At 45.6% G+C, this 26,777-nt stretch overlaps 1 protein-coding gene across 1 annotated transcript in view; it reads left to right on the forward strand.

The window, feature by feature from the left end:
• The window catches only part of LOC133271267 (collagen alpha-1(XXIII) chain-like), a gene marked incomplete at its 5' end in the record, with an annotated part of 171,518 nt that overhangs the window by 119,008 nt on the left and 25,733 nt on the right, over positions 1–26,777 (forward strand). The window contains one exon of the mRNA XM_061457214.1: positions 5,388–5,432. Coding sequence (XP_061313198.1) covers positions 5,388–5,432 — 45 coding nt within the window. The remainder of the gene's footprint in view (positions 1–5,387; positions 5,433–26,777) is intronic.

A 26,777-nucleotide genomic window follows, 5' to 3' on the forward strand; every position in this document is an offset into this window, starting at 1 on the left:
TTGCTTCTGTGTTTTTAACCTTCCTGGGTGTTTTAAGTGTGTAGGAACATATGGGTAGAACGCAGAGCTATGGTCACTGTTCTCATAAAGAAACACAGAGCCAAATACACATGCGTGTCTGTGCACAGGCACTTCACTATCTCTATCTAGGGCTCAAACTGAAGCAGCTGCTTCAATGCAGATGTGGGAAACTGAAATCTGCCGTGAAAGCCTTTCTACCTTGCATATAGCAGCCCCACAGCAGCCAAAATATGCATCCTCTTGTTTTAAACACAAAGGGGGGTATACTGCATCCATCTGCTCCTGCCCTGCACTGTGCTGCAGCTGTGCCAGTGTATTATCTGGAAATGGCTTGACTAAGACCAGCCATAACGGGGGGGGGGGGAATCCTATGTTTGATGTAAGTGCAATTGTGGCTTTATTCCAGTCACTTCTTAATTTATATCTCAAATTCAGTTTATCTTTGTGCCCTGGTGACTAAACAAAAGAGCTGTATGCACTTGACTGTTTGAACAAACTGTCTCTGGGTGTGGGAAACGAGAGGAAAAATGATTTAGGGATGTGGGAGGGAAATCCAGAGCATCGAGTGAGCAGCACCATCTCAGTTGTTTTAAATGGGAGGTAATCTGCGCTTTGGGTTCAGCATGTGTGTATGTATCATTTCACCCTCTGAATGAGCTTGAATATTTAGTTTTTCCTTTGCAACAAGCATCCACCCTAGGGAAAAGGGGCCTTGGTTTATTACTGCTAAAAAAATCACTTAAAACACCCAAAATTTGTCTCTGGTCTTGAAATGTTGTGTCATCTCAAGCCAATAGACTTTGTGTGCAGGCTTCATTGTTGCTGGTGGATGTTAAGATATGGGACCTGATTTGCTCTGCTGCATCCTGTTAGGACAGTTTAAGACTGTGCACTCCAACCCATCCTCTCACTGGATCCCCTCATTTTAGCTCAGCTGTAGGTAAAGGAGAGTTTGAGGCTGTAGACCTTTAGTGCTGAGGTCCTGAGGCTCTTTAAGCAAAAGATAACTTGAATACCACCCTTCATTATTCCAATAATAATATACCAGTTTGGTTCCTGCAGCAGGAGTTTTCTTCCCCACAGTTGAGCACATCTCCCCAACACATGGCGAGGAGGATGCTTGTGTGCATCCCTGCTTGGAAAGGCTGTGTGGTATAAGGAAAACAGTTTATTGCTTGTTCTGTAACTTGAAAGCAACTGGATCACGTATTGAACTGCAAAGAGCTTTTCCCAGCTAACAACCAGAGGGTTGCATTCTGGGTGGCTTTTTTACTAACATAAAACATAGCCCAGGATTTCAGAGAGCTGTTGGGGCACTTGGGCCAAATTTGAAATGAATCTAGATAATGGTGGGGGTTTTCTTTGTTTTATTTGGAAAACTTCTGTAGGCTGTAGGTGCTGCGTGTTTCCAATCTGCATCTGGTATTTGCTTTGAATCTTTGGGTCCGTTGGAATCCAAAGCCAAAAAGGTTCACGCAAAGTGTTGTGACCCAAAACTGTTTAATCTTGGATCTGTGGTCTCGGAGCCTGCAGCCCAACTTGAATACCTGATGAGTATCAGCTGAGCAAGCATCGCAGAAACTGACTTCTGCCCGTGAACCATAAACCTTTTCCCTAGGGAACAAGAAAGTAAATTGGCCTTTGTGCAGGAACAGCCGGCTAGACCGGGGCCGTGGTTTCTTCGTGCTCAATACCAGACCCTGTGGTACACTGCTGCAAAGTTCTCTGCCTTCTAAGTGAAGCCATATGAAACAAAACAATTCCCCTTTTCTGAGAGTGCCTGAACTAACCAATTTGTTCAAGCTATTCTTCTGGTTGGTTCGCTTTTAACTGAAGGAACACCGATGCGTTGAAGGCAACTTGAAAAACACCAAAAGGGAAGAAGGGGAAACAGTATCTAAACCATTTCAAGCTCACCAAAAAAAAGAGTGCAAGCATGCGAGCAGAGAGACCCTCCATAATGGTGTAACACTTAATCCCACGATGAGTTAGATATGAGTTCATCCAGAAAACAAGGCCCTAAAATTAAGCTCAACAGTTATGACTGAGGTCACAACGTGATCAGCTCAATGTGCCGTGCTTGCAAGGGAAAGAAATCCTTAAAGATATCTGGTAAGATAGGTCTTCATCTCGCTTTGCAGAGGGCTTTTACTGGAATGGTGTTCCCAACTACTTTTTTGTATCAATGTACCTAAAAAAGAGTCCTTGAGAACCTCGGCAGCACATGGCGTGAAGAAAGAGGTTTATGGTTAGTATGTCTGGATATGTGCTCTTGGTGGGAAAGGGTGATGTGTAGGAGAAGTGCAAGTGAAAAGATAACACAAGCCTGGTACCATGAGTTCTTGGGTTAAAAATGTGCTTCACTAGCTCAACATTTAAAAAGCATTGGCTGACTTCAGTGAGGTTTTGCTGGGCTGTGGTACCAGGAACTCCTTCTTATTGGCATTTTAAACTCATTTTAACCTTGGTGATCATTGATTCTTATGCCCAATAGTAAGGCAGGCAGCAATATGCCCATCAAGCTGAAGGGACAGGAGGCAGCAATATAGCCTCCCAGGGCTGCGGACCATGAGTCAAGGACCAGATTTGATCTAATTACAAGGGGTAGGAAGATGCTAAGCACATAACACATAGTGCTATAGACGTATTTTCTTGGTATTGATGGATTATGGTGCTCACTAAGCAACCTGCTTTGCAGTGACTCAATTTGCAAGGGGTAAATTAATTGAAACAAGGGCAACTTACTGTACTGTAGACAAGTACATGGGTTGGGTTTTGACAATATTTAATGTGAACTATAAAGTGATGCTGATTTTTAGTGTTTCATTTATTTGCCCACAGTAGGTGACATAGCTGTTCTGGGTAGCAGCCACTGAAGTCAAATGAGTCTATTTACTGTGAACTTTTTACCTTGTTTCTAAGTAGCTATTCTTTAGATGCACCCATCAGCTCTTCCTCATAATGTTTCCAAACAGCAATATATTTCATTCTCTTCCTTTGTCTTCAGGTTAGTAAATCTATCATCTTACTGGAAAGTTTACGGTGCTGTCACAGATTGCACATTATGCCCTGGATTAAGGCTGTTTAGCTTGAACGTGACAAGTTGTTTAAAGACAGACTGGTTTATGCTTTGTATTAATTCCCCCCTCCAAAACTGTCTTCCATAACAATGTAAATAAAGAACTCCCAGAACTGATACAGCAGAGCTGGCATGGTTAGAAGGAAAGGCTCAGCTATTACTCAATTGACATTAATGCAACATAAATCTTAATTATATTGAACAAGCATCAAACTGCAAGGTTTTTAGGAGATGGAGTCATTAGATAACAGAGTACAGTGAACATTTATCTTCAAACGAATTCTCAGCCCTCCTTAATTTCCTTTGTAGTTGGAAAGGGGTTGGAAACAAGAGGTGTAATATGGATTCACTTTATGCCTGGCTCTTTTAGCAGTATCCAAAGTTAACATGGGCTAGAAATTGCTGCAATAACAATTTCCTATTGTGCAGACGATGGACTTCACCACATCTGCACAGGACAAGGTTGCAGATGGTGTTAACAGCTCCTAGGTTACTCCTGCATGCTGTCCTCTTGCTGTGAGGAGCCAGGAGGTCTCTGTCCTACTCACTCGCATATTCATCACAGGACTGTGATGTGCAAGTCCTGCCCGAAGTGGATACTGGGTGTGACGTTCTTCCTTTGAATCCCCACCCACTGGAATTTTCTCTCCTCGGAGACATTTCCATTTTCAGCTGCTGAATGGCAGCAGGATTTGAGATGCTGTTCCCAAAATACTGTTGCTTTCAGAGAAAAACAACAAATAAAACAGATGAGAAAGGGATTTTAGTTATTTCCCTCTCTCAACTTAGGTTTATCTCACACTTGCCACAGGAGTGCTATGCTTGTAAACCATGTGCTGCATCGATCTTGCAAATTTCCTTGAAAACTGTAGGGAAAGAATTAAAATAGAATCATAGAATGTGTTGGAAGGGACCTCTAAAGCTCATCTAGTCCAGACCCCCTCCCATGAGCAGGGACGTCTTCAATTAGATCACGTTGCTCAAAGCCCCATCCAACCTGATCTTGAATGTTTCCAGGGATGAAACATACACAATTGCTCCGGGCAGCTTGTTCCAGTGTAGGCAATAGTCATTTTTTTCCTTTCTGGTATGAAATATGAAGAAATCCCTTAAATATTAAAAAATAATAAATCAGTTTCTAATTCCTTTTTATACAGAATCTTTACTTTCTCACGTTCTTACTTGAAAGGCTCCAACCTGAGCTTTATGTGGGAGCTCTGTGCATTTGCCCTTCAATATCAGCCCTCCTCTAGACTGCCTAAAAGCATCGCTACCAACTCATTAGTCACTCAGTTAAAAACTTGGCCTCCCTCTCCTACGCCTTCATTAGGACATTTCCTCCTCCCTAAGAAACCCTTTGCTTTCTCACTGCTGCTAGCAGGAGAGGTAAAGCAAAACCATCACTCTATCTTAAATACATCCAGGAGGAGTCCATCAGGAGACACCAGAGGATTAGGCAAGGCTGGTGTTTAAATCAGCCCCCTGCACTCTGAGCCTGAAAACTGCTGAGGCTCAGGCTCTGCCTGGGGGTCAGACCACTACAATTAGCCAAGAGGGTGGCACACGTAGATTAGCTTTAATTGCTCAGTCTGGTTTCCAAGGTGCTTCATCAGTGCTGTGGTTTCTATCCCGAGTAGCTTGAACTGAGATTGGAGGGAGTAAATGCTGCTAACCCCATAGCAAGAGCAGCAAGTGAGACTTGGAGCTTGAGATCTATGGGTGTGCTAGTGAGAGGCAGTGCTGTACAGTAACTGGACAGAGGAGAACTCCAGGCTTAGCCATTGCTATCCAGAAAGGTAGGAATACAAGTAGGTTTTATATCCAAAATCCAGGTCTAAAACTGTATGATCAGATCTCTGCTGTGTTAGCAGTCTGCACAGAAACTTTTCTTGACCCAATGAGTGGTAGCAAAATGATTCTGTTCCTCATTTTAATACTTTAAATATTGTGGTTTGCAAGACTGTAACTGCTGTTTGCAGCATACATGCACTGCCAGCCACTCTGCATAGGTTTTCCTGGACTTTTGGAGGATTTAAGACCTGGTTTCCTTTACTATGTGGGCAACACCAATAACTTCAAAACCTGTTTCGGAGCTTGGCCTCAGCTTTCTCACCAAAATGATCTATTTTGTGGGGAAAAAGCAGTGGTATTTAAATGCACAGGCTACTATTTTGGGAGAGTTGGGAAAGGCTGGAAGACAGGAAGCAGCCTGAATCCTAAGGGAAGGACACGTGGCAGGTCCCTTGCCGTGGAGCATCACTGACCCTCTTCTCTCTGCTTTCCACAGGCCCTCCGGGGAGGCGAGGGAAGCCCGGCCGGCGCGGAGAACCAGGTAAGCATCACCATGCACCAACGATGGCACTGGGTACCGCATGGGTGTCAGTGGGAACCTTTTGGTAATGATGCTGGTCACCTTCATCTGACGGGTCATGGGATGGGGGCCTCCCATAGCCCTGCATGCTGGATTTTTATATTTTATATATAAAATATGCATGCAGAAGTTTTTATAGCAAAAAAAAAACAAATTGAATCCAACTCAAGGCATTCACTGATGCTTCGTATTTTATCCATGCTATTGCTCCCTCTTAGCATTCAGACCCATGTTATCCATCCAACAGTGAAGTACGACTATGAATTAGCACACAAACATAGAAAACCCCCAGCCATGCTAGGTCTGCATGTGGGATGCGCCCATGTATTTCCTGATAGTCCCATGCGTGTGATGGATGGTGTTTAAGAGCTGGGGATCACCAGGCCTGGGCACATCCCATGAGCGCTCAGTGTGCCTTCAAACTGGGTGAAACCACGGGCAGACCTCACTGGGAATCTTTATTTGAGCTGTTTAATTTCATGCCTCTCTCATTTTGGTATCTGGTGGTTTTGTTGTTTTCCCTGCCTTGTGAAATGGGAAAGCACCGATCCCATTTCAGCTGGGCAGAAGTGCTGTTTACGTTCTGCTGTTAGGGCTGAAGTGCTGTTGGAGAGGGGAGAGATGCGGTCGGCATTGCTCTTTCTAAGGAAAACAGGCAGGAATGTACCTAGAAAGCCACATGGATTTTGCAATTGCCTCTTGCATGTTGCAAAGCAGCAGATGGGATTTTACACTCTTGGATCTTTGGTTCTTGAATGTTGGAAGAATGAATGGGGACCGTGTGGATCTTTATTTAGCGAGGAGGCTGTTCTCTGCCGCCTGTCACTATAGCAAATACAGGGCTGGGTTTTCCGAAAGAACTCCATAACTTTCTCATCCCCAGGATTTTAAACACTCCTTTTAGCTCTGGGGACATCAGGGGGTTTGTGCTGTGGACCACAGGCTGCTTCCTGTACAAGGGAGGCCTTTCCCTCCTCTCTTCCACTGATGGTATTTCACAGTGCATTATGCGTTCTCTGAGATACTTTCTCTCCTGAAGCATCAGGGATTACTCATGGCCAAGGGATGAGTATTGCACTTGGGATGCTAATGGCTTCCCAGCCAGCTTCATTAAACCCCTTTCCCTGGCAGCTGGGCTGTAGGAATAGCCCTCAGGTAGCTTTGATTCTCTTTTGTTTGTTGTCTTTCAAGTGTCTGAGGGCTTTAAGGAGCACAGTGAAGATCAGCATTCAATCAAGGGCAGCTGGTGAGGTCAGCCAAGGAATTTGGGGTTTATATGCAGGCATTTATGTAAACATTGTCCAAGATGTGCCTCTGGTCCATACAAAACTTTGGGAGGTAGCACTGAGCTTGGGTATGCCCTTGCCCTTTGTTCCCTTCTCCCTATTTCACACAAGAGCTTCTGCAAAGCAGTGTTTTCTGTGACCAAGTACCACTTGAGCTGAGCATCCCTCTGACAAAGAGGGAAGCTGCCAGGGAATCAATGCAGGCCCAGCAGGAAAACAAGCATTATAAAATAAGAAGAAAAAACTCAATCATTAATAACAACTGATGATCTTTTTGAACTCTCCTGTGATTGTGGAGAGGAAAATCAAGGACACTGCAGCAGATACAAAGAGCACACACAGGCACTCTCAGTGGGGCACATCAGTTAAATCCATCTAGTGCAATGCAGCCCTATGGATTCCTCTGCTGCACTGCAGATAGGAATGGGGAGAGCAGGCGTCCCTCTGTATATTGGTTTTGGCCAAGCTGCCAGATGTTTGTTTTCTCAGATAGCTTGAATATGTATTCCTGTATCTGTTTGAGAACCTGACCACACATAAACCAGGTCCTTGTTCCTTCGCTACAGCTGATAAACGTGAATAAAACCTTGCTTGCATAGCACCATAGTGGCCATCCCCAGGGACTCTGCGTGGTTATTGCTTTACAGCCTCCAGACAAGTGCTGTTGTAGAGCCAGAGGCTCAGGGCTGCTCTCAGCCCTGCCAAAGGGAGCGTTTTCTCTGGCAGTGGTTGAAATGGTCATGTTGAAAAACTTTTGTTCTGATTCAGATTGGGACTTCCAATAGCGAGCTCTTGGAAACAAGCAGAGAAGCTTTTAAGAGATCCTTTTAAATCACACCCTCCTCTTGATTGAAAGCAAGGCTGAATTTTACTGTTTTTTCTTTTGCTGTGATGGATTCGGATAAAGAAAAGATGAATCCAACAGCTCTGTTTCTCTAAACTAAGAATTCATCATCCTGAAAGCCTGCTGAGACAACAGCTCTTTACTGTAGAAAGACACCATACCAAAAAAGATTTGTTTTTATACTTTTTCTTAGGGAAAAAACAGCTATTCGGGCTGTTTGGAAATGGGGAAAGCCTGGCTCTATGTGCTTCAAAAAGCACTTGCTAAAACATGGGGGTGAACCACCATTGCTGCCTCCTGATTCCCCCCAAGGCAAGCAGCGAGTCCCATTGAGGCCCTGCCTCTGGGTTTGGCTTGGTTTATGTTGTTGTAGAGGATAAATACAGCAACTTTTCACCCTCCCCAGGGAGCCTGTGGGCAGAGGGGGGCTGGCTCAAACCCCAGTCTTTGCTTGGGCTTCATAGCTCTGGTAGCAGCTCAAGCTTAATATGGTGGCATGGATGTCACCATCATCTCTTCCTTGATCTTAGGTCAGGTACCCTGAGAGCATTTCTGCTGCTGTCAGCCCAGCTAAACAAACCAGGGAGTCATTTGAGTCAAAAGGCTCCGTCTGACCCATTTTATTTGCTCTTGTCATCATCTGGTCCCATGGAAATTGTCTCCTCTGTCAGGGAAACAACAGCACATGTGTCCTAGAGCTGGTCACAGGGATTCAGTCGGTGAGTGCTGCCAGTGTGGAAGAAATTGCTTTTAAGAACTGATTTATTCTGCTGTTGCTACCATGAGGTGAGGGAACTCACACCAGCAGCATCCTTGGAGAGCTGTCACTCACTGGACTCGCTTCAGTTCAGTCCAAGCTCCACCCCTTCCTGCCAGGACCAATGCACAAGTCGCATCATTCTTATTCCTGCTTGAGCATCATAGAATCATAGAATAGTTAGGGTTGGAAAGGACCTTAAGATCATCCAGTTCCAACCCCCCTGCCACGGGCAGGGACACCTCACACTAAACCATATCACCCAAGGCCTTGTCCAACCTGGCCTTGAACACTGCCAGGGATGGAGCATTCACAACCTCCCTGGGCAACCCATTCCAGTGCCTCACCACCCTCACAGGAAAGAATTTCCTCCTTATATCCAATCTAAACTTCCCCTGTTTAAGTTTGAACCCGTTACCCCTTGTCCTGTCACTACAGTCCCTAATGAAGAGTCCCTCCCCAGCATCCCTATAGGCCCCCTTCAGATACTGGAAGGCTGCTATGAGGTCTCCACGCAGCCTTCTCTTCTCCAGGCTGAACAGCCCCAACTTTCTCAGCCTGTCTTCATACAGGAGGTGCTCCAGTCCCCTGAGCATCCTCGTGGTCTCTTCTGGACTTGTTCCAACAGTTCCATGTCCTTTTATGTTGAGGACACCAGAACTGCACACAATGTTCCAGGTGAGGTCTCACAAGAGCAGTGGTTTCTTGCACAGCTGGAAAGCAAGCACAGTCTTGAAGACCCACTCAGACTCACCTATGTAAGCAGCTGGGATATGAAAACTACATATTAATACAAGCTTATGTGGGGTTTGCAGCCTTCTCTGAGCGTGAAGTTGGGAGGTTTTGCAACACTAGCAGTTGTGGTTGGTCCCGACAGCCAGCCTGCACATCTCAGATACAGTTCTCGCCCCATGCCAAAGGCAAAATCATGTGTGATGTCATGTTAGCTTATTTATTCAACGTGATGTGTCCCAGTGAGGACATAGTTCAACTGCTGGAGTGAGCGTCTGTGAAATAACACTGATTTTAGCAAGGAACCTGGGAGGTTTTGCTTCCCTTCTTGCTGCCAGCTGGTGCTGGGTGAGCAGGATAGGGTATGGCCATGCAGCCCGCCCAGGGCTTTCTATTTGTTTGTTTTCCAAGATCCATTCATACCGGGGTGTTCCTGAAGGCTGGATGAATGGGATCCAGGATTTGGGTGTTTAGTTAAAGTATTGGTTTAAAGTCTCTGCACAACTAGGCGGTGGGAGATGATGCTCATGTCTCTTAGAAGGGCGTGCTGCTTTCTTCTCCTGGCGTGAAGATTGATTCAAAAAATGATCTGAACTTCAAAATCCCTCAAGGAAAAAGAACAACCAGGAGTAAATACACCTGAAATGTTAAATCTGGGAAGTCTCTGAGTATGTCCCTGCTCCCCTCACGTGAAACCAGAGCTGGTTCTAGACACAGACACCCACAGCAGATCGCTGCAGTGTTGGGTAGCACTTGTCTGCATCAGCAGAAGGGAATAAGCGCAAAACGACCCTTACAGCTGGTCCCAGAAGGGCTTATTTTGATGACATTTTCACTGGGAAATGTTGACTTGGCAAAATTACTCTTTCTGGCAGAAAAAAAATTGTTTACAAATCTTTTCCATCTCAAAAATGCTTGGACAGGAAAGGTTTTGAGGTGGTAGAAATGGGATTAAAGTCATCTGCTCCGTACCCCTGATACTGGTTTCCAAACTTACATTAAGCTACAACTGTTCCTTTAGTTTGAACTTCTAAGAGTTTGGATTCAAAGAAGGCTTTGTTGGGGGTGTGTTTGGGGTTTGGTTGGGTTTGGGTTTGCTTTGTTTGTTTGTGGGATTTTTGTTTTTTCATATAGCTATTCTGTTTATAGAAATGCCCCAGTTTGGAACAGGGAAGAGCTTAAAACTCTTTTTAAGGAAAAAAAAAGCAAAGCAATTTCTATGCAGAGAAATGTTATTTCTCTTCCAGCCCTGCATGTACTTAAACCCTGTATTTTACACATGAAGACCCTTTCAAACCCCTTAGCCATGAGACTGTGTAAATATACAGTTGTAGTTATTCAGTAAGTGTGTGTATATGTGGGTAAATCAGGCAGAACTTTGTATTTATTTGGGGATTTTCATTGTTTCCTGTATTTCTCATGGCTAATTGTACATCTATACCCTTGTACCCAAAACTGCTTTGGCCTCTACTGAACTTTAGGGGGGGGAAAGAGCTAATCTGTCCCATATTTGCTCTCAATAATGAGCCTCTCTGCTAGGAGAGAGGGTTCCCTGTGCACACCAGGGGTGAGGCACAGATAGGAATTATTAAGGTCAGCCCCCAGTGACAAATACTCAGACCAACACGGAACTGATCTCTGTGACTTCTTATGATGGTAACAGTTGTCCTCCTTCCTTATTGCCCATGTTATTCCCCTTATAGCATCCTGGATTAACAACTCTGTATATATGTACGTATTGTATATGTGTATATATACATATGGCTTTTAAATCATCATTTTCTGAAGTCTTCAGCTGGCCACATATGTGTGTAGCTACCTTAGGGATGGATCCTTTGCCCATTAAGGACAGCAGCCAAGTCCCCTTTGACTCCTCCTGAGCTGTTGGAAAGGCTGATTTTGTTTCTCCTGCCTGGCCATGATCTCTCCTGTCACAGCAAGCTTGCATGATAAACGATTTGCAGGTTAAAGAGGAATGGTAGCTTATTCCAAAATTCCCAAGCTGCAAAAGTACTGGAAATAGATGACTGTGACCTGTCATTTCCCATATGTTTGTGTGCTGCTGGGGATGATGCTGCTGTGACCTGCTAGGTCTTTGGATGTATGAAATAACATCAGCTAGTCAATGAGGAAACATGGGTCATTTGTTTTTAATGAGCTTTGGTTTTCATCTCCTGCTAGCACAACTGTTCATGTTCTTAAGGAATCTCTTGGTGTTTCAAATACCTCTATGCCCTTGACGGTTCAGGTGCGAGGTTCACTCATAGCAGTAGAGCAGTGACTTGGGCTGCAGGTCATGGAAAAGCACAGCACGTTTCCCTTGTTTAGAGCAAATCAGTAATAGACCAAAACCTCTGTATTTGCAGTTTATTTTGCCTTTGTCCTCTCCCTTCTGAAGTAAGCCCCCAAGTTAATTCGTGATGGAGATTTAAATGCACACAGGCTGTTTCCAACTTTTACTCATTGCCATAAGAATTTCCAAGGGGTTTCATTGTTCTTTTCAAGCTCTCAAACTGATTGTCACTGGTCAGAATTATTAGCAATAAATTCTGGCAGATTTCTCTATGAAGAGCACGTCTCTTTGTGCAATGTGCCCACATCAAGGAGATGGCCACGTAGGGGCAGCCTCTGATATGTGGTTAACTTTGGGATTTATCATTGGCTTGCAAAATCTTCGACTTTCTTCCACAGGAAACAAGTGTCTCTGGCTTGGCTTGTGAAAAAAACATGTTCAGCAAGCCAGAAAGTCATGTTGTGCTCAGGAGGAGAAAACATCAGTTCAATAGGTTTAACTTTGTCTTGATGAAGACATCTTTAGCCCCATTTGGCCAGCAGCGCAGCTAAAGATGAGCATAACTCCACTGATGTGAATGGAGAACATCCTATGTTGCATATACATAGAACCCCTTCATCCAACTTTGATTCCTGTATTTGAGAGGAAAGCGTTTTAAAAGAGCGCTTGCCTGCACGTGCTGGGAGACAGCAGTAGCTGAGAAAAAGAAAAGGCATCGAATTCCAAGGAGATTATTATTGGTATATGATTGAAATCCCATAAGAAAATAATTTCCTGACCACTTCTTATTTAAGACTTAGTTCTGACTTTTGTACGAAAGGGGTTTTGTTGGTGGCTTGGCATAAGTGAGTTAATAAATCAGGTTTATGATTCTCAGTTAATAAATTGGCGTAGAGCCACCGACTTCTGTATTCGTAAGAAATTAAACCAAGGAAAGCGAGCTAAGAGCCCCTGTGAATTCTAGTGCTAAAGAAAACAGGCTTCTGGGCATGGAGGGAGATTTGGAGGTTGTCTCCTCCCCTGCACGCTGGCTGGGTGCTTGGCCATGGTTGTGTGCAGAGCTGACCACATTAAGCTGATGGAGGCAGGTTAATGGGCTAATTCTTGGCTGCAGGCGCAGCCTGTTGTTACTTGCTTCTTGCTTTCAGTCCTTATTCTTAGGCTTTTCTTGGGTTTTGTTATTCAATTTTTCAATGTCTTAATTTTTAAACAAATCTTGAAAACCTCAAAAAGACATTAGCTTGAAATATGCTTCTTGGTTTATATTCTTGAATAATACAAGATGAACCAAGCTGATATTTATTCCCCCTTCCCCATTTTAATTTTTCCCACATTTTTTCTTTTCTAATTGTGATTAGTTTCTGGTTTTGATCAGGCAGGAAATGGAGCATGAAGAAGCCCTAAACAGAGGGCTATAGGCTGCCTTGCAAACGGGAGTGAAATGTGGATTGCATTAGATTAGGGGCTCAGTGTTCACCTCTGTGTAGCACCAGCCTGGGTGAGTGGTGGGAACATTACAGAAATCAGTGTGGCAGGCAATGAAGATCCCTGCACCACAGGGGAATACAGGGGGATTTATTATTTTTACTATTACTATTAATCATGGTTTCAGGCTGTGGCAGCAGTACCCAAAGCCTATTGTAGATGTGATGGGTTTTTCCCCCTGGCAACGTGCTTCTCTGAGCACAGCAGAGCACTTGAGCAGGGGCCACATGGAGGTGAAGCAGGACTGTGGGGTTGTGTGACTTCTTCTGAGGTCAGGGAGGGATGGGGACCAAATGACAGTGATATCTGGGATCTGTGGCAGCTGTAGCAACATCCTTGCTGGGTGCCCCTGGCACTGCACTGCTCCGCTCCTTTGGCTTTTGCAAGTGTGTTTCCAGCTTCCCTTGCATAGACTGAAGAAGTTCCATGGTGAAAATGCACTTTTTGCTTGTAAAATTCCAGCTGTGTCTGCTTCTTGCTGGCACTGCTCTGTGGCTGTGCATGAAGCCTCGGGCCCTGAACATGGGTGATGCCTTGTGACATGCCCAGGGTTTCATGTAGGGAAAGGGAAAAGAGTGTTTTATACCCCTTGTATGTACTGCTGTGCTAGCAGCACGGATGGGATGGTCCCATAATGGGTGGGTGCAGATGGTGTTAAGTCTATCTGGGAAGTCATCCCATTGGAATTGAACTGAAACGTATTGAATTGTTCTGATTTTGGTTCCTGCTTTGCGCTGTGTTATCTAGTTATACTTTTTCTTTGTAATGAAGTGACTTTTGTTTTCTTTGTTTCTTCTTTTGTTTTCCAGGACCTGCAGTAAGTATCGTGGATTTTACTGTTGGATCAACAAAGTTAAGGCTTCCCCTTCCACCCCTTCCCAGCCTTTCGGTGTCGTTGCAAAAGCACAGCATAATTTGGTAGAGGTGTGTCAGGAAGCAAAATTGGTACCAGATGCTGCTGGGCTTTTTGTTGCTGTCTTTTCATGTTTGTAGACAAATAAAGGGGGTAAAAAAAAGGTTTAAAATGTTTCACTTGCTGCCCCGAGGGACTTCCAGTAATCTTAAACCCAGAAAATACTCAGTTAAAAGATTTTTCCCTTTAAAGAGTTCTTTAGCTTGCTTCCAGTTAGCAGAAAGTGCTGTACTAATACTTTAACATGTTAGTGGGTTTATTGGTTCTAAAGCTCTCTCTTGCTTTTCTTGTCTGTTGTGTTTCCATCACTCAGTTCGGATTCAGTAGGCTCACAAAGGGGGCTAGAGGGAAAGTCATAGCTTGCTTACTTCTCTTTGAAGTCTTGGGGAGAATAACGAGCATTCCAACCAATGCAATGAGACAGTTTATGGGGAATTTGTTGTTTGAAAGGGTAACAGTTGAAAATGTGTCAACTCCTCCTTCCAAATGTTCAGCCGTGCCTTTGGCTGTGCCATCACCACATCCCAGCCTGATGTTCTCCTGCTGGTTTTGGAGCGAGAATGCAGAGATTCATTTGTGCCCTCTGAGCTGCTGAGAGGTTGTTAAAGATGAAGTTATGGGCATTATGTGCTTCTGGTTTTCTACCTTCCTTCCCACAGAGGACGAGGAGAGGTGCAGGCTGTTTGCAGCCACATGCGTCCTTCTCCATCATTGCACTAAGATGTTTCTTCATGTCATTCTCTTCCTGGGTTGAAAAGGGATCGTTTCAGGAAACATAAATTTCTTAACTATGCCTGGGCTAATTCATTTCCAGTTCTGAAATCACCTTAAAATCCAAAGGGGGACAAGGAAAGGCACGTGAAGCACAGGGGCTCTCGCAGTGCTGTGGCTTTGATTCTTTTGGGTTGGTAGCTCTGCCTGTGGGTTTAGTCAATGGCTTTCAGCCCTTTGAATTTTTGCTTCTATTGCAAGTTCATTTTTTAATGTAAAGACCTAAGAGGAGTTTTAAGCAGAATAATTATTTTGCCAGGTTTTGAAGGAGCAAATGGGGAAAATTTGAGATTTAACAGCTTTGGCTCAACCATCCTTTGAGGAGATTTGAATGAATTTGCTCTAAAAGTTGTGCCCAGCGTTAGCAATAAATCCAAGACCCTGGCTCAAGAAATGCAGACAAATGGATTTTTCTTGTTCGTCACTGTTCAGAAACGGTGCCCGTCAAAAAATTCTTTTTCCTGTAAATATTCTGTAATTAAAAACTGCAGCGCAGCCTCTCCAGCCCAGAGAAAAAGTGACTCCATGGGGTTTCAAACAGTGATCGACTTGGGAATTACCGCGGGAGCACCACTGGGAGGTGACTTCCCATTGCCCGTGGCACGTTACAAGTGAAGACAACACTGCCTATTTGAAACCCCAAATATGCATCATTTAAGGGATGTTTTCCTCTTGATTGCAGCCCTTTGGCTTATTTAAAATGGCTTTATTTCACCGTTGCGGTTCTGCTCATGCTCAGAGGCTGTTTCCAGCCCACCCGCAGCCGGCTGGGTTCTGCTTCCTCACGTGTGCTCCCTGCTCACTTTTATTGGATGCGATTTGACATCGGCAGCATATGGCACACTGTTCGTTTTTCTTTGTCGCCGGTTGGTTTCATTTCCTGGTTCCCACGGCACTGTTGCACTGCAACAGGAGCACAGGGGAGGTTTAACACAACCAAGACCTTTCTGATTTGCCTCCTCCCCCTTTGCCCATCTTTAAAAGACAACTCCTGGTTTAGCCTAATTTAAGCCCTGCATTTTTAGCACAAGCAGCGTTTGCCAGAGACCTCTTTTAACATAATATATATTAATACAAGTCCTAGAGCCCACAGAACCACAATATTATTTTATTTCAACAGGACTCTATTAGTTTCTTCTGTGCCTTGATTTTTGGCCATAAGGAATCGATTACATCTTACATGTATAGCATTGCACACTGCTAAAACTCTATCCTCCGTTCCCTTGTTCCCTAGTAGCAGTTGTTCTGGTATTTTGTTTTTTGGCTGTCATAAGCTGGTTGTGTGTATGAAATTATTGGAATTTGTGGGACAGGATTTGTGGCTGTTGGATGATTGATGGTCCTGTCTGTGAGGAAGGGGTATTCTGCTCAGATGTGCTATAAACCCTCTGTTTTGGAGGGTATTAAAATCACATGCTGGGTAGGAAATTTCTACAATTGGAGGATAGACTTGCCACAGACTGTAATTAAACATTTGCAGTCCCAGATATTAACAAACACTTTATGTATTAGCATGCTGGCTGGGGAGCTCACCAGCGAGCGAGGGCTGGGAGTTACAAGTGTTTCCTATTTATCTGTGTGTGCTCCAGTGCCATACGTCTCCATAAAAACCTCACTGTACACTTTATCCCGAGACTGTAATTTGTTAAATAGGTGGTTGTTGAAGGCAATGTTGTTTCTGGCTGAATCAGTAGTGCTGCAGGAGGCATTAAAAGCTGCAGGGGCGCTTAGTAAGAGGGAGAACCCCTGTGCGTGGTAGGAAGGGGGTTGCCAGAGCTATTTCATGCCGTAAGAGATGCATGAATCTGACTGTATATCCACAGCATGCTGACATAACCTATGTTTATGGTAGCAGATGACATTGCTGTACCAGATACATGCCTTACTGCCTACTTGTGTACCAGCTAATACTTAACAGCTCCTTCCCGGGAATCTGGCTTGCAGCAGGCTCCTCTGCTGTAGCTCACGGAATGTTTAATGGCAGCTCGAGCTGTAAACGCCTTTGGGACCCCCCCCCGAGGAGAGCAGAAAAGGTGAAATATCCCGAATGGGTCGTGTTTTATTCCATTGGTCTTGCAGGCGTTAGTAGCAGCTTAAGTCGGGTCTTTCCCCGTAGCATCAGCTTTTCATTGCAAAGTAAAGCGAAGCTTAGAGGTGAGCTGGGAGAACTGCATCCGTGAGGAAATTAATGGATCTGAGTGGGGGAAGCCTTCACCGAGTCAAGTGCTGGGATAGGAGTTTGAAGCTCAGTGATTGCTCCTGGGCAGAAGGGCTGCCCTGGCTGCTGGCTCAGCAGCACCATCACCTCCCCGGCCTCTTCCCAGCTCCTGGATGTTCCCATACCTCTTGGTACCGCATCCCAGGGCAGGTTTGTGACCGGGATCTAGTGCATACCGTGCACATCCATGGCTTCAGGGGCTGAGCACAGGCAGCAGGGATGGGGTGAGCTGGCAGAAGCCTCGGTAAGTAACTGATGGAAATCTGAGGGGAATGTGCCATAGGCATGACCTTCCTGGTAGGAAATTTGCCCCAAGAGGTCTCCCTGGAGAGATGGCCAATGGCCCCATCTCCTGCCTGCTATGTGTTGTCATGCTGCTATGGGTGCATTGACTGACTTGTTATCTCCCTTGTTCCCCCACCACAGGGGCAGTCAGGACGTGATGGTTACCCGGTAACTCTGCCATTCCTTTTATGTTAATGCTCTCCCACTCTGCACTCTGCAGTCCTCTCCATCTTTTCCATGACACTTGATTTTCTTTGCCTTTCTTGATTCTTTTTTTCCCCTGCCTCTTCGTTAGTGATAGCCTTTGAGCGATTTGGCCTTAAACATAGGAGCCTGTGCGATATTCTCCATTAATGTTTATGGGATGAAATACGTGAGCCTTTTCATGGTGCTATTCACACTCTTGCCTAAGAGTTCACTTGACTGCAAGGTTAGCGAAGGCTTTGGTGTTTGTCGCACTCATAGCTGTAGGTGGTCAGATTTGGGGACACTGGTGAAAGGGCTTCAGGTGTTGAGAGAGCTGCTGTTTTGCCCATCTCCAAAGATGTTTCCCTGGGAGCAGAGGTGTCCTGCTGAGCCCTTTGGCAAGGAGAAGTTTTGCAGAGGCTAGGAGGAAGGGTAATTCAGGAGTCGCTGCCCTTCCCATGCCCATGGGCACCACTGGGATGTTACTGTGTTAGAGGGAGGCAAATAAAGCTGGTAACCTGGGGCTGTTAAAGGCTCTGAGGAGGAGGGAGACCTTGTTCTGGCCATATTCCAATTGGGCAACTATGGGCAACTCCCATAGTCCCCATGAACGCCCTTGGATGGCCGTGATGCTCCAGCTCTGAGGGGCTCAGTGGCTTGTCAAGGAGCAACTCCTGTGCATGAACTTGGTGTAATGAGTTGGTAAAAAATCACTGTGCAGATTCTCCGTGTTCACAGGACATTTTGAGCTCTCCTCCTGTTTTTTTTTTGGATGGGTGCAGTGAGTCCTGTGCTGCCTGATGCTCTGGAAGGGGCTGCTTGGGTATTTGTTCCATTTATAAGGTGAAGTGGTAAGCCACCTCCTTCTTGTGGTTAAGGCCTTCCCCCCCCCCCCCCCCTTTTTTTTTTCTTCTTTTTCCCCAAAGGAGGTGTTAGGAAAACTCGCTCCTTGTCTCTGCCACCTCATGCCCTGCTCCGGGTCCCCCTGAATACCCATAAACCAGAGAATCATCACTTGAGGTTTTGTGTGTGATAGAGGTCAAGGGATGAGGATTGGAAGGGAAATAGAGCTGTTCTTGGTTTTCCTTTCCCCTGGATCCCTGTGAGCCTCCCTGGGGAGGACAGCAGCATTTCCCTAGTCCCAGAAGGGGGTTAGTTTTGCACAACAAGCTGCTGCTGCTGCTGCATCTGTAACACAAAAGTACTTGGATCTCCATCAGTTGATGCGAATAGATTCAGCCTGAGAGGGAGCAGGGCTGCTGGTTTCCAGGGGGTTTGTCTCCCTCAGGCGGTACCTGCTCGAGTGGTCTGTTGGAGATTAGGAGCTTGATTTATTGGGAATTAAGACGGAAGGCTTTGCTCCAATTGGGCTCTTTAATAGCAGTTTTAGGGCAGCTTTCCACTTCTGCAGGATGTGGCTAACCACTGCTGGGTTAGCAGTGCCCGTGGCAGGTTTGTCCCCTTCTTTTCTGGGTCTCTGGCAAAGCTTGTGCATGTGGTTTAGCTGCATTTCTGGCTGTCGGAGCTCGGCTGGGAGGAAACGGTGACTCTTCCCTTAGGATGGAGCATCACCCACCAGCACCGTGCCCAGCTCCTGGTGAAGGATTCTGGTGCTGCTCCAGCTCTTCTGGATGCTGTCAGGGACTCGCAGTGATGCTGCCGCATCCGCACTGGGATGATGACTTTAATGTCACCTCCTCTCTCCTTCCCCCAGGACCTGTGGTCTACTACTGACTGAGCAAAACTGGCTAAGCCAAATGCAGCAAACACTGAGTTACTGCATCTACATGGCTGTGGCTACTGTAATTAGCTTTATCTAATCAAGAGGGTGATAATTGCGTTCCTAAGCAATATGTGTACCTGAAGAAGGAGGAAACTGAACATAAAGCAGGCTTGAGAGTCCTACTGAACAGGAGTATGTGGACAGGCTTTAATTTATATATATAGACGCATACATATATATATATGGACAGGCTTTATTACATCCAGTTCTGTATTCAATTTAATTACTTAGATCCCTTCAGGGTGATCAGATAAGCTCTGAGCTGTTTCAGAAGGTGGATGCGGTGCAAACGCAGAAGCAGCAAGGGGATATTAAGTGGTGTTTGGTGTCAGGGATAGATGGACATCCCTTGGGTAACAGTGCTTTGAGTTTATTTGTGAGCTGCTGGTGTATAACCGAGCTGCAAGCAGTGGGAGCTTTAAAGGGATGAAGTGAACCAGAGTTATGGAGATGGGGCCCAAAGAGAAAAGGGCTTTTATAAGATGCTTTCAATACTTTGATACCTCTTTCTTAAGAGGAGGGGGTTGTGCCCTACAATAAAACTTTACAGCAGAAACAGTTTCTTCTTTATGAAGTTCTGCAGGTTTATTACTATCTTTTAAACCCCAGAGAGGATTTAGTTTCTATTTTTAGGCCTATGGCATATCCTATGAACATTATCATAACAGCTATAAAGAATATTGGGGTTTGTTGCTTTTCCAGCCTTGTTTGACTTGGTTTTGACATCCCATTGAGCACAGATCATAGCGTATACCTCTTCTGGAGTTTCAGTTTAGGTTGCTATGGGCTAAGGGCTGCGTGGGTCTGTCTTCTCTCCTCCTTTCCAGTAACTTTTGAACCTGGCCCGTTTCAGGCAGATTTGATAGATGGAGAAAGACTGCAGATACACAGTTTAGTGTGACCTCTTTGATAGCAAGGGCAGCTTAAGGGAAAAAGCTTTTTCATGTCCATGATGAGTCCTAAGCTCATGCTGCCATATACAAGCCTTTGCCATATCAGATGCTCCTCTGGCTCTTTGTGCTGGCAGTGATGGGCTGGAGTAACACATAGGTGTGTAGGGTTCTGGGATGAACCAGCAGCATTGGTGAGTGAAAAACACAGTGTGATTCCTTTATACAGACACCCCAGAATAATTGGTAATTGCAGGTTGATTACAGGGTTCTACTGATCCTTTAGAGATGCAGTGGTCTCTAAGGAAAAAACGGTGGTTAAAAATGCTGCAAAATGAGCAGTTCAGGAGAGAAAATGACAGTTTCTAGACAAGGTCCTGAGCAATTGATCTGCCTTTGGCTCACTCTGCCTGGCGGTGCTGCTGTGTCTGCAGTGCCCTGCTCGGTGACCTGCTGGTGGCTTCCCATCACCAGCTTTCCCAAAGAGATGACAGCAGCCTTTAGATGGGATTGACGAGGAAAATCCGGACGACACCTTTAACCTGTGCCAAAAGACCACCCGACCCATCCCTAAACCAAAGCCCTAAAGCTTGAGCTCTGCTTTGGAGCAGAGGAGAAGCAGATGTGTGGCCGCTGCAATAATGGAAATGTGTTTGTCATTGGGCAGAGCCACGCGCTGGGGCCAGGATCCCCTGGGACTGATCCCGAGCCGTGCTTTCTGAGGCAGGCAGCACCAGCAGCACATCGACTTGATGTGCTGTCAGTGCGTCAGCGTGTCGGGGGGCATTTGTCCTGTAAAGCCAGGAGGGAAGCAGAGGCATTGGCTGTGCACAGGGCTGATGCAGCGCGGCTTTCGGCTGCTTACGTTAGCAGGACTGGAGGGGAAAAGAGCAAATGAGGAGCAGATGGAAGAGCCAAGCTTTGCAGCTGACCTTTGAGTGCAGGAGGATCTTCACATTATGTGGCTGTTCCATGGAGAGCAGAAGCAAAGGTTGGATGGTGCTTGTAGCAGCCTTGCCCCTGTCCCTTCCTCTGCCCCATGTGGGGATGGTTTATCCTTGCCTTCCAACTCCTCAGCTGTCCTACATCGTATTTCTTCTCTTTCCCATTGAGATGCTGCATTTGTGGTTCACCAGAACCCATTCTCTTCCCTCTTCCCATCTACTTGGAGAGGTCTTTTGAAGCCAAAGTCTCTGTTTCTTGAGAGTTTCATCTGCCTCTGCCACTCATCCTTCCCTAAAACTCTGCTACTCCGCTACGTGACATCCTGGATGCTAGGGCTGTCACTTCAAGTGGGAAGAAACCTAAGGAATGAAGTTGATTAATGAGAAGAATTACTTCATGTGCATGTCTTCATTAATAAAAAGCAGAGCAGGGAAGAGGCTTTGCAGGCAAAAGAAGTATGATATGAAACAGAGTTGTTTCCTATTTTATACATTTTCCTTTGAATATTAGCATCTATTTTTAGCTGAGCAGAGTGGTGTTCATTTTGTTCCTCTGGTGTATAATGTTTGCCTCCTGAATTCTGCAAATCACTCGTGTGTTGCCTGAAGGAGCCCAGGCATGGTCCTGGCAGTCGCTTGCAATGATGGGAACCTTTAGGGAAGGTGGGGATATAAGGCTCTAAGTTCTGCCTGCTTAGAAGTAATACAGCTTGTTACCTGAGACATTTCAATAGTGAGTAATAGCATCCTTTTCTAATGATAGGTAGCTACACCAATTTAATTGATGGAATTATGGTCAAGGAGAAGCACAACACGGGTTTTGCTTCATGCTGGCATGCCTTTGGGGGAATAATTGCTCAGTCAAAATTGAAATACTCTTGTGCAGCCTGTTCTTATGTTATGGAGTCCATCTCACGCTAAGGAGCTGTCGGATCGAAGCACCTCAGCATCTTCAGAAGCTTTATTCTAGCAGCCCTGCACAGTGAACTTCTATCTTCCTTTGGCTGCAGTGTTGTAAATCCAGAGTTATCCACTGTAATACATATAGCTGGGAATTGACTCGTAAGGATCATAAACTCTGCTTTTAATTAGTTTTCAAGATGTAAAGTGAAGCCAAATGTCTCTTTCTGAGCTGGTGTCTGGAGATGGGATGGAGGACCACATGCAGAAGGGAAGTTGGTTCCCCGACTCACAGTCCTGTGCTGTAACACAGTCGTGCTGTAACAGTGACTTTGGTTGGAGCACCAGAGCTTGGCCATAACTAACAGAGTTTGGGGTTTTCTCCCCTCTGCAGTTCAGAATCTCAGTGAGTGCAGGTAACTTAGCAAGGAAAAGCCTGTGCAAGCTTTTTGTGCGTGACCCATAAATGTATTCTGAATGCAGTCAGGCTGATGTATGGGAAATAAGGAACACGTGTCCAGGGCTGTTCCTGGTGGCAGTTTCTCCGTCCCATTGTAGTCTTTCAGAGTTTACCAAAAAGCTCCAAGAAGTGCACTTGGGCATTTGAGAAACAGCAGCACCAGAAAAACAGATGTGATGTTAATGATAAACAGCTTTTACAGGAGAACTGTAGAAGTAGCTTGGAATTGGCCTTGATGATGCCTCCATCTATGCAATAACCTCCGAGTCCTGCTTGGGCACACTGAGTGCAGCTTGGGAAGGATGCAGAAGGGAGCCATGGGTAGTTCAAGATCATTCCATGCCCAAACCAGAGCAACAGACAGTGGTTTAGCTCTTCAGGATAGCTGCCAGAAATCCCATGTGAGATATGGGAAACCATGCTATGGAGTCAGATCCCATGGGCTGTAGAGAAGAGCGTGTGGGTCTCAAACTTCTCCTGTTTTCTCACAGCAGGCAGATGCTTTCCAGACCCTGGGTGGTAGCTCATGCATGGACACGGAGTGCTTGTGTGCTGTATGGGTGTTTTGGCTGGTTGTGCATGCACAGAATTAGAATATCTCGTATTTAACATCTGGCATCACTAGACTTGGATCTTTTCAGATGCTGTGCCGTGTGATTGGTATCCATCCTCAAAATGAAGGCTTCTGTTTGTAAGCTGGCTATTGAGCTTTCTTAGGTGTGTTCATCAGGGTCATAACTGTACTTTAGGGCTCAGTCCTTTGTTCTTGTGAGTATCTTTACTCATAAACACTCAGACTTCAAGGAGCATCTCCTGTGAATGAAGTCATTTGCACACATACTTCTCCCAGTAAGAGCCCAAAAGGCAGAAGTAAAACATCCATTTTACAAGGCCAACTTTGTAGTTCCAGTCTTTTTTCCTTTTATTTTAATATCAGTTTTGTGGCCAATCCACGTAATTATTTGCCTAGAGGGGAAAACCTCTTTTAATCAGGGAAAGCAGATCCAGCATCTTTTCCTGCTGCATCCGTTTTACTGGCTCTCTGATGTGGAGACAACAATGATTTTGTAAAGACCAGCTCTCCATGGCAGCAGTTGACTTTTTCCTCTTGATTCAGAGGTAATTCTTCCACAGGGAAAATAAAAAGTTGTCTTTTATCCCACCCAGTAGAGGAATTGCAGATGCATGCGTGTGTCTGCTGCGGTGCCAACGTCTCTGGCCAGGGAGAGCAGAGGGGTCTGGTGAAGGTGCTGATGACACCAGCAAGGAGAACTTCTCTGCCTATATTGCACAGTCAGATTTATGCTATGGGCTGTGTATGGCTTTTCAGGGGGTGATTTGGACTCGGTTACCACCTTGTCCCAAGCTGGTTCATGCAGAGGGAGGCTTGGTGATGAGGACGGAATATGGGAAAACTCCTTGACCATCCAATGCCTGGCTGAAGCAGAGATTTAGTTTCTGGCTTCTTGGCTGCTTTCCTTCTAGTTCCCCACTTGGAGTGCAAGTGCCGGTGGATCTGCATCTGTCTTTCCAGTGCATTTGGGCACAGCCACGTGGTGCTGAGGCTTGGCTTGTAGGCAGAGGAAAACTGAGAAAAACCAAGGAGTTTGCTCATTGACCACAAAAGAGAGGTAATCAGAACAGCGGCCGTCAGCCACGGATGGCACTGGTGGGGAGTGAATATAAAGGCAGTAAAAGGTTGAAGTCTTTCCTTGAAATGTCAATATTCTTCCAAAACAATTGCTTACTGACTTCAAACTTGCATCCCCACCACAGAGCCCATCTCCTCTCACATAGATGGACATCAAAAATAAGAGTCCAAAACCCAATTGGGCACCAAATGCTTGAAACAAGTCATTGCTCAGAACACATGGAACTCATTTAAACCTCAGAAATTTGGGGCAAGTCAGGGGACTCTTTCTGCCATAAAAGCAGTTTGTTGTTTTGGAAGAAAACTGGAGCAGTGTGATGCACAGATGAGCGGGCTGTTGCTACTGAAATGATGCTCAGCAGCAGATAAGCTGGTTGGGCATGCCTGACCAGGAATCTCAGCAGTTTCCATCGGGAGGAGGGAACAAATCATCTCTGTTATGGCATATCCAAGTCAACCTGCTTGCAAACTCGAGCAGCATCCGTGCAGCTCCAGCCCAGTGTTTTCTTTGGACCAGTCGGTGCTGGATTTGCTTCCAGGTGCTTTCCTTGAGCATCTTTGGGAAGTCATCCAGCAAAGCAAGGAGGGAGCTCTGCGAACAGATGGAGGAAGGCACATCTTCTGGTTAAGGAGCAGCTCCTGCAGTGGAAAAGCTCCCTTATCTCCACAATGAAACCCTGATGGATATATACAGCTAGGAAGGTGGTTCAGAACTGAAGCACTTTGGTAAGCCCATGCTGGTGATGCAAAGGCGGGGATGAACTGCAGGCAGGGCCCAGTGCTCTTCCCTGAGGATAAGGTTTGGGGTTCTTTTCCTTTATTTGTTTCTATTTCCCAAGGATTTTGGATATTCTTGCAAGTTTTTGTGCCCTGTGGAAAGGAGATGGGCTCTGCTTGGCCACCGGATGCCTGGCATGGACCAGCCCAGCCTCTGAGGTGGCTGTTCCCTTGCAGAGCCCCACAGTCTGGTTTGCATTATGGGTGATGCTTTTAGCTAACTACCGCTCCTTTCTGCTCCGTTTCCATCAGAGAATGGGCAAGGGCCGCCCAGCAGGATGAGCACAGCTCTTTGTCCTGAATAGAGCACAGATTTGTGGGTTTGGGTTGGTTTATTAACACTTGGCTCTTATCAGGCTGCTGCTGTTCACCTGGCACCTCTGTTTGGGGGTTTAGTGCTGTCAGCTTAGGCTGGGGGACGTGGTTCCTCCAGGGAAATGTTTCAGAGGAACCTATAGGGGTTTGATGATGCTGAGCCCCACAGGATGCTGTGGGCAATGCCTTGGGGGTGCTTAGGTGGCCTTTTTGGAAAGAAATATGGGAGAGGGCTTAGAGCTTCCACAGCCATGGGCAAGGGGAGCTCAGCTCACCCCACTGCCCAGAGCAGCCCCATCAGGATGCCCCCCAAGGCTGGGGTTGGATATTACTCATGGAGCTATGATTTACAGGGAGATGGATTTGGGGGAACACATAACTGTTCTCCCCTGTAAAATGAAATGGGGTTTTCTACCCCAGCAAGGAGATCCTGGCTCTGAGGCTGTGCAGGATGGAGGCAGCAAATGGATTAGAGGGGATAGAGAACCAAACCAGATGATGGTTTCCCATTAAACTCCCAAAACTCAGTGGCTGTGAGCTGTGCCCCAACATGTTGTACAGCCAGCCCATGGGGTAATGCACATGTAGAGGCAGAAGTGGTTGTGCCTGGGTTTCAGAGCCCTCCTGCATCTTGTGCCTATACCATGTGTAGGGTTTGGTGTATGGAAGGAAGCTGAATGAAAACAATGTGCAACATCTTCTGTCACACAAGTGCCTCCTGCTGTGCTGTGAATCCAGAACTGTCCCGAGCAGGAGCTGCCACTGGTAGTACTCATTTCTCTTACCTTATGCTAAATGTGCTAGTGATGACTGGCATTTAAAGTAGCTTTTGATCCAGGAATACAACTTAGTGGCTAAATAAATACCTATGTCTGGCTTATCTTCACTTCTATGACGTCTTGCTGCTGTCTCAGAGAAGACTATAGATCAGTTGGTCCTTGTGTGCAGAATGATGCTGCCTCAATGCATTGCTGTCAGCCTCTGTTAGGATGCAGGGTGACAGCAGTCCCTGAGCTACCTCCCACCATGGCTGGGGGGGACCTGACCTGCCAGAGGTGCTTGTGATTGCGACTTGGTATGAGCGAAATCACGAAGGTTGGATGTATTTAATTCATGGAAAACTGGTGAATGTTGTGTCAATGGTTTCTTGTTAAATCTGGCCATGGGGTATTTACCAGGGCTTGCTTTGGAGCTCTATGCTCTTTATTGGTTTTGAAAAGAAGAAAAATAATAAGAGGAATAAAAGGCATTTTACTGATTTACCCAGAAAATAGGTTTAAAAGACTTGTATCCCTTGTGCGACAGCCAGGCTAGCCAAGCTTCCCTCATCAAATATTCTGTAATTCCATATGGAAGCAGAACACACTGATGGCAAAAGTAAATTATTTTTGAAATTAAAACCATTAGTCTTACAAACATTAAAAAAAAAAGTCATGGCTGCTTTGTGCCTATAATAGGACTGGAGAGCTATCTGATTTTTTTTTTTACTGAAGGAAAGCCCATCACCCATTAATGAGAAAGAGGTTTCAGGTTTGGATGCAGTCATGGACCGAAGGGGGATTTGTGTTGGACAATACTGGAATTGCTTTTTTCAAGCAAAGAAAAGGAAAACGCTGAACAAAAATTGTTATTAATCATGTTCATGCTGGAAAACAAATGTGTACTTTTAAGTGCATGGCTGTTCTCCTGTGCAGCAATCCCAGTCCAGTGAAACCATCCACGCAATATAAAGTTAAGCATGAAGCTATCATGATTATAGTGATCTTAATGCTTAAATAAGACAGATTCTGGTAGGAATGTTTCCAATGCTGTGTTG

This window comes from Pezoporus flaviventris, unplaced genomic scaffold, assembly GCF_033815535.1.
Source record: "Pezoporus flaviventris isolate CSIRO_AGI_PZ_B2104156 unplaced genomic scaffold, CSIRO_AGI_Pfla_v1 ptg000023l, whole genome shotgun sequence".
In the NCBI taxonomy this organism is placed as follows: Eukaryota; Metazoa; Chordata; class Aves; order Psittaciformes; family Psittacidae; genus Pezoporus; species Pezoporus flaviventris.